The sequence below is a fragment of the Solanum dulcamara genome, chromosome 8 (genome assembly GCF_947179165.1).
Source record: "Solanum dulcamara chromosome 8, daSolDulc1.2, whole genome shotgun sequence".
NCBI lineage: Eukaryota > Viridiplantae > Streptophyta > Magnoliopsida > Solanales > Solanaceae > Solanum > Solanum dulcamara.
In genome coordinates, this window is record NC_077244.1 from 67,545,671 (window position 1) to 67,559,234 (window position 13,564).

The window sequence follows — 13,564 nt, forward strand, 5'->3', positions numbered from 1 at the left end:
GTGAGCTTCAGTTTTCTAAATATCAAAGAAGAACTGGATTTACATTGTGAACATAACAAATTCTTCACACTACACACAGCTAATTTCCCACCCTCAAAAGGTATAAGATCACTAAATAATAAGAACCTTACTCCTGATATGGATAATAGATATATCTCCTTTTAAGCCCTGTAAAAATGTGGATTTCATGTGCAGAAGAGTGAAATTATACGAGAGTCCTTCCGCCAGAAGAGAGAAATCAATTCTATTAGGGCCTCGTCTTGTCTTGACGTGCTTTCCTAACTGCTTCTTGAATTTGTCTCTCATGTTCCTTTAACATGTCTTCCATACTCCCCGCTGGTGGTATTAGTGGTCCAGAGTGCAGAAGTCTGCTTCTCTTTGGCACATAAACCTGAAGCGAGGGGCAAGTCAAGCTCAAAAAAAAGGAGAAAACATTCAAAATGTCAAAACAGCACATGAAAAAACAGGAAGTTAGTAATCAAATCAAAATTTCTTCTCAAATAATCCTAAGCTAACTCTGCAGCTCAACTGCTAGTGGATCCTGGATGACTTAGTCATTAGACCTAAGAACATCGTATATCTCTGCTTGTGTGTGTTGTGTGGGATCAGTTGCTTTTTTTTGCCACTGCAAAATGAATCAATTTCTTCTCAAAACATGCAAAGCTGATACCATCTAGCTCAACTTCCTAAATGGATCCTTGATGACTTGACTATTAGACCTCTATGTGTTTGTGTCTGTCAGATCAGTTAACTGATGTTTGAATACACAATAATTAAATGCATAATACATAGATAGACACTTTAACTTGGTCTCAACTCACAACTTAACAACTCCAACTTTGAGTATGCACATCTAAACACCTCAACTCATCTCTATTGTTTCAGTTGAAAACTCCAACTTACAAAATGATCATCTAGACACCTCCAAAATTTATGTGTCACGTTAGCATCGGCTGTCCACGAGACACAGTAGGGACGAGTTGGAGTGTTTAGTTGCTAGTTGAGAGCAAGTTGAGGAGTCTATGTGCACTCTCAAAGTTGGAGTGCTAACTTGCTAGTTAAGGTCAAGCTTGAGTGTCTGTTTATATATTACTAATAATTCTGGGTTTAAAGGCATGCTAGCTAATGGGAACTTTTTGATCTAAGGAACACACCGTGGAATCTCCACAAGATGACCTATCACCTCTCCTTGAACGAATGCTTGAAAACTCTCCTGCAGCTCGAGGCTTGTGAGAACCCTGCCTTAAAAGCTCTACACCATGTTGCGAAGCGGCATATGCCCGTTCATTGATTGCACTTGAATCCTCCTTTGCTTTGTTAGACCATGTGTAACCAGCTGTATTAGGATGGATCACTGAATTAGAATGAGTGAGTCCGTATCTCAGTGCTGGTGGCTCTATAGAGAAACCAGCTCGGTTGTCCTCGAGAGCATTGTATTTCACTCTGATGTTTTTGCTAGACTGTCCCTGCAATTATTTGCATTAGCCATTGATGCAACAACGGGGGCCTTAAGCAAGAAAATGTAAAGATTCAGTAGAAGTCTTGGACAACTAGAAGAAAATAAAACCTGTGCATTGAATTCTGTTGTTGGTTCTTCCTTTGCTTGTCCCGATGACTTCTTTGTTGTTTCATCTCCATGTCCTTTTCCGGCCTCAGCCTTTCGCCTGTGATTAAGATAAGGTAACTGTGAAACTATGAAAGAACAGCAAAGTTTGGTTACAAGAAAGCTGCACTTTCCTTGGAGAATATGATAGTAAACGTACATAGGTCAAAGCATGAAAACAAAATTACAAGTCACTCTTAATTTTGGTCAAAGTAGGAACCAGTAATAAACCCGTGAGGGTTTGATTTATCTGATCTCTCCGTTTGTAGAGTTATTTAACATATTACTCCTACATAGTTTGAAATTCTCATACTCTAAAGCAGCCATGTCCAATGAAGAAGGAGGACATCAAAATTGGGTTGCATTAATTTGTTGAACTGTCACTATAAGCCCTCACATTATAATTTCAAACAATATTCGTCAAAGCATTGTACTATAGAAATATAAAAGGAGAATAGAAGAAACAAAATTAGAAAAATAAGCAACAACTTTAAATTAAAATAAGTAGAATAATATGAAATGAGTTGTACTAAATATATTAATGTAACATATGAATAGCATGTACTGGATTCAGAAAACATAACTGAGCAGTAAAAATGTATATATGCAACTTATGCAGTATACCTTCTTGCTTCGTGATTTCGAACCTTAGTATCATATTCCTTGCTTGGAGGATACTTTGGTAAACTATATGGATCACAAGGCAGGGGCTTCGCTTTGAAGAACTGAAAAGAGAAACCAAATACGAAAGTTATAAAGCATTTCTTTTGGTAGTGAAATTTATAGGAGATGAACAACTTATTCTAATAGATTGAACAAATGATTTCCCATGACTAAACAAAGAAGTTTCCTCGTATCATCGATTGGCAGTACCAGGTCACATAGGTCATTGCAAAATGCATAGCTTAAAAACAAATATCATCGTGCTAGGACAAGAGTTGAAGTTATGAAATCTTTTTCGAAATATATGTTGTTATAGATGCTTAACAAATGAACTAATCAAATGAAAAGATTTTTTCTTTGATTTTTCACATCAATCAAGAAAGCCAAGCCACATAAGATCATCATAAAAGGCATAGCTTGACAACTAACAATGACATGTTAGGACAAATTTTGAGTTTATGTGAATTCATCTTCTCTTTAGCTCTTCACTGAGGAATTGTTCACCTTCTTAAGTAGGAACAATCTTTTAATGAAATTGTTTCTACAAAAGTGACAAGAAAACTTTCACTTAATTATAGATATACAAGGATTGATAGGATTGACATTAACAGCATTTATTAATCACCAAAGTTGGAAAGACTTTTCTTCTTCACAGCAAATAGGAAAAACTACTTTCCAGAAGGAAGATATAGTGCATAAGGGAGAGACGAGTTTTTGACATTACCTCACTATTGAGAGCAGAAGAAGCACTGCCGCGCTTTTCTGGTTCTATTGAAAGTAGGGCGTCAACAAGGGCCAAAGCTGTCGGAGGCAAGTCCTTGAATGTATCAGCAATACCGCGCTTATATGGGTTCTGTTGCTTAAAACTAGTAGCAAGTGGAAGTTTTGATTTCCTCCAGTACTCCTCAGAAGGTGAACCACAAAGCTTGAATATTTTATGCATTTGCTCCACCTAGCAATTGTTTCAACTCTCGGTTAATAAATGCATGAAGAAACAGGTGCTAATTCATTATGAGATGAAAAAATGTTAGAAATAGATTGGGGATTTAGTGCTTGATGATTAAACTCTTTTTTTGATAGATTAATCACCAAAAAACTCTTCCAAAAAAGATTGTAAGCAGGGAGGAAACTGCAAGATTTTCTAGGGATGTAGAGATCAAGAAGTGAATTCGAGCCCCGGAATAAGAGTACCTCTGTTCTTCCAGGCATGATAGGCTTTCCAGTAAATAATTCAGCAAGGATGCAGCCAGCACTCCACATATCAATGGCCACTCCATAGTCTGTTGCACCAAGCAAAAGCTCAGGAGCCCTATACCATAGTGTAACAACACGACTTGTTAATGGCTGCTTTTGGTTAGGCTTAAAAGACGTCGCCAGACCAAAGTCTCCGATCTTTAGAACACCATTATCACCAATTAGAAGATTTGAACCCTTAATGTCTCGATGAAGTATACCCCGACTATGACAGTGTTCGAGTCCCCAAAGCATTTGTTGCATATAACATTTTATCTGAAATACAATTCAAATTGTGCAACATAAGGATATAGAGAACTTGTAAACTACTTTGTAAGAATAATGCACCTACCTAAGAAGAAATACCTGTGGTTCAGTGAACTTGATCCCAGGTGCTGATGCAAGTCCAGCAAGATCGTGCTCCATGTATTCAAATACAAGATATATGCTGCCTGAAATCCTGGATGTGACCAAAGCCTCAAGTTTCATTACATTTGGGTGGTCCAATCTACGCAAAATACAAATCTCTCTCGCCATAAAACGAACACTCTCTGGATCCATATTGAGAAATTTTACTTTCTTCATTGCAACAATTTTGTCGGTTTCAAGGTCACGGGCCTTGTAAACATTACTATATGTTCCTTGACCAATCTGCATTGGAAAATAAATATTAGAGGTTATTATAGTTCCAAAAATCGAGAGATATCTAAAGGTTAAATGGCATCCATTGTTTCAATTAGAAACTCCTTATCTTAATTCCAGGTTACCTTGAACCAAGCTGACACCAAGAAAAATATTATGTAATCAAGCAAAGTCAAATTATTGATAGAACATACTTCAGTTATTTTTTTGAAATTATCCGTATGCATTATGAGTACATGCGCAATAATAACTGAAAATGTATTTTTCACGTGTTTAGAAATTGAAAGCAACAAAAAGAAGTGAAAAGAAACATTGAGACCATGTGTAACAAAATGAAATATCTAGAAAATGTGGTTCCTAAAACACTCAAGAAGACAGTGAAACAGGGGGATGTGAAACAATACTGCAAACATCACAAGGTTGATTCCATCAGTATGATAATCTTCCTTAGATGATAATTTCTTAGATACGCGAAACTATAGATTCAGAGTATAAAATTAGTGTAATGAAACTTCGAAGCAGTAAATATAGCAATCTAAAGATAATGTAGAACTGACTTTGTTCAATTTTTCAAATGATTCTGCACTTCGAGGAACCCACCCTTGAATAGCCTCTTGTGCAACTGAACTTAGCCATAATGGCCAACCTGCAGCACACAGCTCCCCTATTGCACCATGAGGCATGTTTACAACCCGAGACCTTGATCGTATCAGTCCAAAATCCATCGTTGATTGTCTCTTGAATCGTCCGTCCTTAGGCCTCTCCCTAATCCTAGTTTTCGCATTATCATCAACTTTTGTTGAAACACCATTAGCTTCTGATGTTACTATTTCTTTAATCTCTTCCCTTACTGATGGAGCAACCAACTGTACAGAAGATTTATCAACTTGTATATCTTTTTCCTTTTCATGTTCAACAACATCATCATGATCTGTTGAAGAACCCTTTGAACAAATGCAGCCCATAAGTCTGCAACAATATATTCTATCAAACAAATGCATTTGAGCCCCCAATGATAATTAGCCACAAAAGACTCAAACTTTCCACAATATCTTTCACTAGTATCATATTCAGCTAACCAAATTGACATTTCACAACAGATTCTTGATCATCCAGTTTTCTATTTCCATGTTACCAATCAAAACATATACCCTCAAGATTGTTCTGAAGAACCCCAAAATTTCAAGAATGACAAAAATAGACAAGATATTGAAAGAAATCTGAAGAAGATTAAAAGGTCAAAAACCCAGACCAGAAATCCAGCATTGAAGCCAAAAAAGCAAAAATCAAGATTCCAGCATACACAAAATAATGTTATGTTAGGTTGGATTAATGCAGGAATGCTGGTCAAGGGATACCTAATGAGGGTATTCTGGGATTCCAAAAAAAAAAGTTTTAGTTTTTCCAGAAAATTCAACTGTTTTATTACTTGCCATTCAAGCAAAATTAAATTTTTGTGATAAAATTAGAAAACACTTAATTTTTACCCAAATATTTTTGAGTACTCAAGATTTATTATTCAAGAAAATAGTATAATAATCCAGCGTGTTGGGAATACCTAGAAAAACGGTTAGCCATAGGTATTTTTTTTTCCCTCTTTAACTTTGGAGGAAATGAAGAAGATATTTTACCCTCTTTTTCCTCGTTTGAGTTTCTGCTTTTTTCAGTTTTGGTCTCATTTCTGTAAAGGAATTCAATTTTAAAAATGCCCTCGGCCAAAAGCTGGCATGTCGATGAACAGTTGTCTGCTTCTGGACGCTTCTATATAGCAATAAAATAAAGAAAGATTACACAAATTTTATAATATTAAGGGTTAATTACATTCTATTTCTACTTTTTTCAAAATTACAAAAATTTCTTAAATTTGGTGGAATTCAAATACATTTCAAAATATCCTGATAAATAATATAAAGTAATGGATCTGACGGATACATTGTGTAAAGTGATGTATCCAATAGATAAATCGCGTAGAGTGATATACCGGAGAATAGAAAAAAGTAGAGATTTTTATATTTTTTTCAAATTATAGAAAATTTTAGAAAATATAATCAAATAAATTGTGTATTTGTATAATTTTTTCATAAAATAATATATAAATAGCAGCCGCAGAAGAGGGCACCATGGGTTATTTGAACTGATTTGCACTTAAACTTCATGGATGACACCAATTTAATTAATTATAGTTATCAGAATAATCAATTCGAGTCTGTAGATAATATACTTGAAATTTGTTACTTACGCTTTAATTGACCTATCGTATGGTTTTGGATTTGGCTCGTTACGCCATGCAAAATTGCCATATGGAATTAATTTCCCAATAAAAAATTAGTTGAATATTTAATAAAATTGATTATGTATTAGATTGCATGAATGTATTTATATTTGTAATACGTCGTTATACATTATATATACATGATTATATATTATTTATACGATATCGATGTATTACATATATATATATTGCGATCATTTAGTTGAAATTTCTTTTTATCATCTCTATAACTACGTAAAAAGTCCCTATTATAATTTGACATGGACTATCCCAAGTTTTTGCATGAATTACTTTATTTTGAGATGATTTTTAATTTTTACTCCTTTAATTTTTATCTTTATTACTTATTTAATAAAAATTTGTAGATTAAAATATTATGACGTAAATTCACTGGGCACAACTAATATTAGAGGTATAACTTTTGCCTTTAGCATAACTTTTGATTCGAGCAACTCTTAGAGAAACTTTTGTCTCATAAATTCTGTCGCTAAATTTATGTCTTAGGATATAATTTCTGGCGATGAACTTATGTTTTGTGATATAATTTATGTTATTGAACTTTTGTTTTGAACTTAATTTCTTTTATCTTCGGGCACAATTTATGTCACTGTACTTATGCTTGGACATTTTCGGCTATTCTTTTTATTTTACTTAAAAAATTATTTTATTAATTATGCTTTTGAAATATACACATATTAAACAAATGTGTTAATACAAATATAATTTTATTTGAAAAAAGGGCTTTTCCAGCTATGAGTTTGAAGTGAGAAGATATAACACAAAACAGATAATGACTGGTGTGATCTCATGCATTAAGTTCCAAAAACAAGTCCCTTCCATTCGTCATCAAATCCTTAGAGCACGTGTTCAACTCCATGCATATTCTTGTTTATCTTCCCTACATCTACACATATCCCCAAAAGCAAAGAACAAATTATAACCTCCCTCTGTTTTTCTTCTTTTTTGTTGAAGTGATCAAAAGAAATGATGGATTTAGTGAATTCAGTGCTGAATTTTGTGGTGCCACCAGCAAGTTTGGTGATGCTTGCCTTTTCATGGCCTGCTTTGTATTTCATCAACACTTGTGAGTGGATGTACAACTCTTTCTTTGGAGAAGATATGGAGGACAAAGTTGTAATCATCACTGGAGCTTCTTCTGGTATTGGAGAGGTAAATAACTTAATTACACTCTTATTTATATTCTCTCTTTTCACCTCTTCAGCTTTAGCTTAATTACATCGAAAATTGGTTTCTTAAGTTTTTGAATTATTTTTTTTTAAAAAAAAAAAAAACAGAGCGAGGAAAACACTTTTTGCCTATCAATGGACTTTGTTCAACTACTTAAAAAATTGGTCAGTGGTGACTAATCAGAGAAATTTCCCTCTTAATTTAGGGGAAAATTAGTGATTTCTCTGAAGATATGATAAAGCTACAAACTCGTTATTTTTCTGTGTTTTTTTCTTTTCTTTTTTTTTTGTTCTTGTGCATGAACAGTATTGATCAAGTATATTGGTTTTACTGTGTAATATTAGCAAATTGCATATGAATATGCAAAGAAGAAAGCCCATCTAGTTCTGGTTGCACGAAGAGAAACCAGACTCTGGGGAATCAGCGAGAATGCGAGGGCACTAGGTGCAAAAAGTGTTCTGATAACAGCTGCAGATGTTGTTAAGGAAGCTGATTGTAGGAGATTCATCACTGAGACTGTAAACTTATACGGCCGTGGTAAGCAATTTGCTCGATCCGCTTGTTCTATTCTCTATTGTTTCCTTTTATTCTGACGACAATCTCCCTACATTTTCCTATTTTCAGTGGATCATCTTGTAAATACAGCAAGTTTGGGTCATACCTTCTACCTAGAAGAAGCCACAGATACAAATGTCTTCCCCATTTTGATGGTATGTGGAGCTCTTTATACTCTGAATTATTTATCTTTTAGCTTTGATGTTAAGTATAGTGGAGAGTAAACAAGCTGCCATGGTTAGATAAGTTTGTTAGAATTTGTTAGGAGATGGTTATAATCAGTTAGGAGTAGAAACTAACTTGTATCCTATAAATACAGCACTTGTGTGCACATGTAAGGCATGATGTATCATTCAGTAAAGTGATCAATGTAGCTACAGGATCAATAGTTGTGCTAAGGCATTTCTTTGCTCAAGTAAAAAATCTTTTCTCTACATGTGTCACAGTGTTCAGAACTGATAATGGAAGTGAATTTTTTAGCACAGAGTTTCAATCTATGTTGTCTAATCTTGGTATCCATCACCAACACACGTGTGTGTATACACCTCACCAAAATGGTGTGGTTGAAAGGAAACACGGGACTATATTAGACATGGCAAGAGCTCTAAGGTTTCAAGCTTCGGTTCCTTTAAAATTTTGGGGAGAATGTGTTACCACTGTTGTGTACATTCTTAACAGACTTCCTTCTAAACTCCTATCTTACAAATCTCCTTTTGAACTATTGTATCAACATCCTCCATCCTTATCTCATATCAAAACCTTTGGTTGCTTATGCTATGCTACTTGTCCAAAAATTCAAGTCAAGTTCTCGAGCCATACCTGCTGTCCTTATGGGCTATTCCAACTCTCAAAAAGGTTACCTTCTTTATGATCTACATTCCAAATCATTTTTTGTAAATAGGGATGTTGTCTTTAAAGAGGACTTGTTCCCTTTCACTGACTTACAAACATCCTCGAACCCTGTCTTTCCAGTCATAACATTAGTAACTCTTGATCCTAACATTAGTAACTCTTGATCCTGTTCAATCTTCTTTACCTCCTTGTGACCCTCCATCTAGTTCTGAGCTGCTTCCTTCTAGTCCTTCTTCTGTATCACTCTCTAGTCCTGTTGATTGTCCCTCTCTCACTGCAGCAGTACCCTTTATCACCTTCATTACCTTCTTCTCCTCCTATTCCTTCTAGGAGGTCCGCTAGACCATCTAAACCACCTCTTGGCTCTATGACTTTGTCACTAAGCCTAAGAGTCACTCTTGTTCCTTCCCTCTGTCTGCTCACCTATCTTATAGTCATATCTCTCCTACCTATAGTGCATGTCTCAATGCATATTCTGCTATCTCAGAACCTTCCTCTTACAAGGAAGCTGCTCTTCCTCTTACAAGGAAGCTGCTCTTAATCCACAATAGGTCCAGGCCATGCAGTTGGAGATTGATGCTTTGGTGGACAATAAGACCTAGAGTTTGGTGGATTTACCACATGGCAAGAAACCTATTAGCTGCAGATGGATATATAAATTCAAATGCAAGACTACTGGGGAGGTAGAGAGGTTCAAGGCCAGGCTGGTTGCTAAGGGATATAGGCAACAAGAGGGACTGGATTATGGTGAAACATTCAGCCCTGTGGCTAAGATGGTGACTGTGAGATCAGTGGTTGCTCTTGCTGCGTCAAATGGATGGGTAATACACTAGATGGATGTCCACAATGCTTTCCTAAATGGTGATTTGTTAGAAGAAGTATACATGACCATTCCTCTTGGGTTTGCTAGACAGGGGGAGAGTACTAAAGTTTGTAGAGTTCACAAGTCTCTATATGATCTCAAACAAGCACCTAGGCTGGAATTTTAAGTTGACAGAGTCTTTGATTCAGTTGGGATTTCATCAAAGTCACTATGATTATTCACTCTTTACTAGACATGATAAGGATGATATAATCATTTTGTTGGTGTATATTGATGATCTTATGATCACTGACAGTAGCCAATCCATTATCAGAAATACAAGAAAGGACTTATTAAAACAATTTAAGATGAAGGATCTAAGGGAGCTCACATTTTTCCTAGGGATTGAATTTGCTAGATCCAGCAAAGGTATTCACATGTCTCAAAGGAAGTATGCTCTTGAGTTGATAGCTGAATGTGGCCTAGGGCGAGCTAAACCTGCAGGAACTCCACTTGAACAGAATCAAAGGTTAACATCTGTGAAGTATGATGAGTGCATTAAAGGTGAAAAGGTGCATGAAGATCACATACAACAGGATCCTAGCAAATATCAAAGACTAGTAGGAAGACTTCTATACTTGACCATGACTAGGCCTGATTTAGCCTTCTCAATTCAGGTTCTAAGTCAATATATGCACTGTCCTAAGGAATCCCATATGGAAGCAGCATTGAGAGTGGTTAGATACATAAAAGAAGCTCCTGGACTTGGACTATTAATGCTAGCAAAAGATACTAATAAGCTCCTTGCCTATTGTGACTCAGATTGGGGTGCTTTCTTGGAGACAAGAAGGTTAGTCACTGGTTATTTAGTTAATCAAAGAAGCAAGAAACTGTGTCCAGAAGCTCAGCAGAAGCTGAGTTCAGAAGTATGGCTAATTGTGCAACTGAGATCACATGGTTGGTAGGCCTGTTTGGAGAACTTGGTGTACACATTGAGCTGCCTATAACTATGGTGTGTGATAGCAAGGTAGCAATCCAGATTGCTGCCAACCCCATATTCCATGAGAGAACTAAACATATAGACATTGATTGTCACTTTGTAATAGAAAAAATCAGTCAGGGATTGCTGAAAACAGAATTCACACACACCAAGGATGAGTTGGCTGATTTGCTCACAAAGAGCCTGGGAAAGGCTCAACATCAACTACTGTTAAATGAAGTGGGAGTTATGAACTTGTTCAAACCATGAGCTTGAGGGAGAGTGTTAACTATAGTGGAGAGTTAACAAGCTACCATGGTTAGATAAGTTTGTTGGAGTTTGTTAGGAGTTGGTTATAATTAGTTAGGAGTAGAAACTAACCAACTTGTATCCTATAAATACAACACTTGTGTTCACATGTAAGGCATGATGTATCATTCGGTAAAGTGATCAATGTAGCTACATTTTCGTCTCCTCCTTTCCTCTCTAAATTCTTCTCTCTTTCATCTCTTTTTCTTCCTCATTTCATAGCATTACAAAGCTCCATTAATGGAGTTATCATTTGACGCAAATGTATTGGTAGAATGATTTTTCACAGGGTACAACTACTTACATTTTGTTCCGAATACCTTTACAACTTTGTAGATGTATGAATACTCTTTCCATTTTTCAGGATATCAATTTTTGGGGAAATGTGTATCCTACCTATGTAGCCCTACCTTACCTGCGGCAAAGCAAAGGCCGTGTCATAGTGAATGCTTCAGTAGAGAGTTGGTTGCCCTTGCCAAGGATGAGCTTATATTCAGTTAGTAATTCTGACTTTTGTTATCTATTCCTTGAAATGGAATTCATCCAGTTTGAGAATTAAATTACTCAATATTTCTTCGTCATTCCAATATTTCCTTTGTCCCCAAGCGATTCTTCTTTTCTTTTCTTTTTTGATTTTTTGCGTTTTGGAGATGATAATAGTTGCACCACTTTTAATTTTTTTTAAAAAAAATAGGCAGCAAAAGCAGCACTTGTAAATTTTTATGAGACCTTGAGATTCGAGGTGAATGGTGACGTAGGGGTCACAATAGCGACACACGGATGGATTGGGACTGAAATGACAGGTGGAAGATTCATGCTAGAGGAAGGTGCAGAGATGCAGTGGAAGGAAGAAAGAGAGGTATGTCTCTCTGTTCCAATCCCGAGATTGTGTACTAGTATTTGCTCGGTAAATTCTGTGTCTAGTTTTTCGTAAGATTATATCACTAAATTTCCTTTAATAAGAAGACACTTCTTCTCTTAGATAGGCAAGCTACACATTCATTAATGTTTTTAAGGTATGGAAACTTATAGTTGCCTTCTCCAAGTACCTGACTGCATTCCCGCTCTGCACAATGCCGGTAGAGTCGTATCAGATTTGGAGGTGGCTTTTAATGGGTTAGAGATTATGAGCTTCATGTCATAAGTAACATATTGACAGTACGAAGAAATTGATATTGTAGTTTCACCGGCTGTATTGACCGTTGTTACACAATTTCTTGTAGTTGGTCTTAAGTATTATACTGTCGGTGAGTAAGAAATGAACTTTTAGAATTTTCACAAGTAGCCATAGGCCCATAGTATTGCTGGGAAATTAGAATGAACTGATAGGAACATGATTGAACTGAGAAGTTAACTGTACACAGTTAATACTGTTAAGAATCGGGCAAGATCATATAACCTATATTTGTCTTTCTCATTTATCATGGATTTCATTAACCTTAATTTCTGGTTTACTTGAAACTTCTGGTAATATTTTATCTCCGTGCAATTAAAGTTGTTATGTGCATTCTCGTTCAAGGTTCATGCATCTGGAAGTTCAGTGGAGGACTTCGCGAAGTTAATTGTATCGGGGGCATGCCGAGGAGATCCATATGTGAAATATCCAAGTTGGTACGACATTTTCCTTCTCTATAGAGTATTTGCACCAAATGTTCTTCAATGGACATTTCGTATGTTACTTTCTAACCTAAGTGCCCGGAGAACTTCCCTCATTGGCACTGGAAGGCCTCTTCTCGACTCATCCTCTCCTCGGATGCAGCCTATTCCTGAGACATCCTCTCCTCCGCGACAGCCTTCCTCTGAGTCATCTTCTCCTCGGAGACAGCCTCTTTCTGGTTCATCCTCTCCTCAGCATCCATCCGCTTCTCCTCGGAGACGTATGGGGCCTGTTCCACTTCAGCAGCAAATGGATTGAAGGTAGTAGTCAAGTCATTACTTTAATTTTACCGTGTTGTGTTTTTCTTTAGTCAAGATTTTGTGGATATCATTGTAAGAGCACAAGATACAACAAACACTCAGCTCAATAAATGGTTGTACTTGGGTTGTTTAAAGAATGCTTGGGTTTGGTTTATTGAGGGGGAAAATGGGAAGTTCATTTGGTGATGTTATGCAGGGTGGAGTCGCAACTATTAGACTGCAACTCCAGTAATCAATGTGTATACTTGGTCAAAACTTTTTACCTAGTGTAGATTAGAAGTTACTTATCTTACTCATGTAGGATGAATGAGTAACTAAATTGCATCTTTTACATCACCTCATGCTAATGTTTTGTAGAATTATCATCATCTGCTTTAACATATGATTGAGGACAAACGTACAAAGTTCTTAAGGAAGGAGTAAGGGCTCTCAACACAGGTCTCTATAGATACCACTCTTTGAATATCAATTATTTTCTGTCCACTCCCAAACAGCGGCCGTTAAAGACTTCTTGCCTCACCCATCGGTTGGCTGTTTCTTTCATCATAG

General features: G+C 36.2%; 2 protein-coding genes across 2 annotated transcripts; one reads left to right on the forward strand and one right to left on the reverse strand.

The window, feature by feature from the left end:
• Positions 1–6: 6 nt before the first annotated feature.
• On the reverse strand, positions 7–5,365 carry LOC129900971 (probable serine/threonine-protein kinase At1g54610). Its single transcript, XM_055976075.1, has 8 exons — positions 4,699–5,365; positions 3,866–4,150; positions 3,458–3,775; positions 2,991–3,218; positions 2,228–2,328; positions 1,568–1,664; positions 1,155–1,466; positions 7–391 (listed from the first exon to the last, which is right to left on the reverse strand). The coding sequence occupies exons 1-8, from the start codon at positions 5,140–5,142 to the stop codon at positions 248–250; spliced, it is 1,929 nt and encodes a 642-aa protein (XP_055832050.1). The 5' UTR covers positions 5,143–5,365; the 3' UTR covers positions 7–247.
• A 1,984-nt stretch (positions 5,366–7,349) lies between these two features.
• Positions 7,350–13,152, forward strand: LOC129899231 (11-beta-hydroxysteroid dehydrogenase B-like). Its single transcript, XM_055974114.1, has 6 exons — positions 7,350–7,583; positions 7,946–8,138; positions 8,226–8,311; positions 11,463–11,594; positions 11,793–11,957; positions 12,618–13,152. Exons 1-6 carry the CDS (start codon positions 7,398–7,400, stop codon positions 13,011–13,013), a joined length of 1,158 nt encoding a protein of 385 aa, XP_055830089.1. The 5' UTR covers positions 7,350–7,397; the 3' UTR covers positions 13,014–13,152.
• Positions 13,153–13,564: the final 412 nt, after the last annotated feature.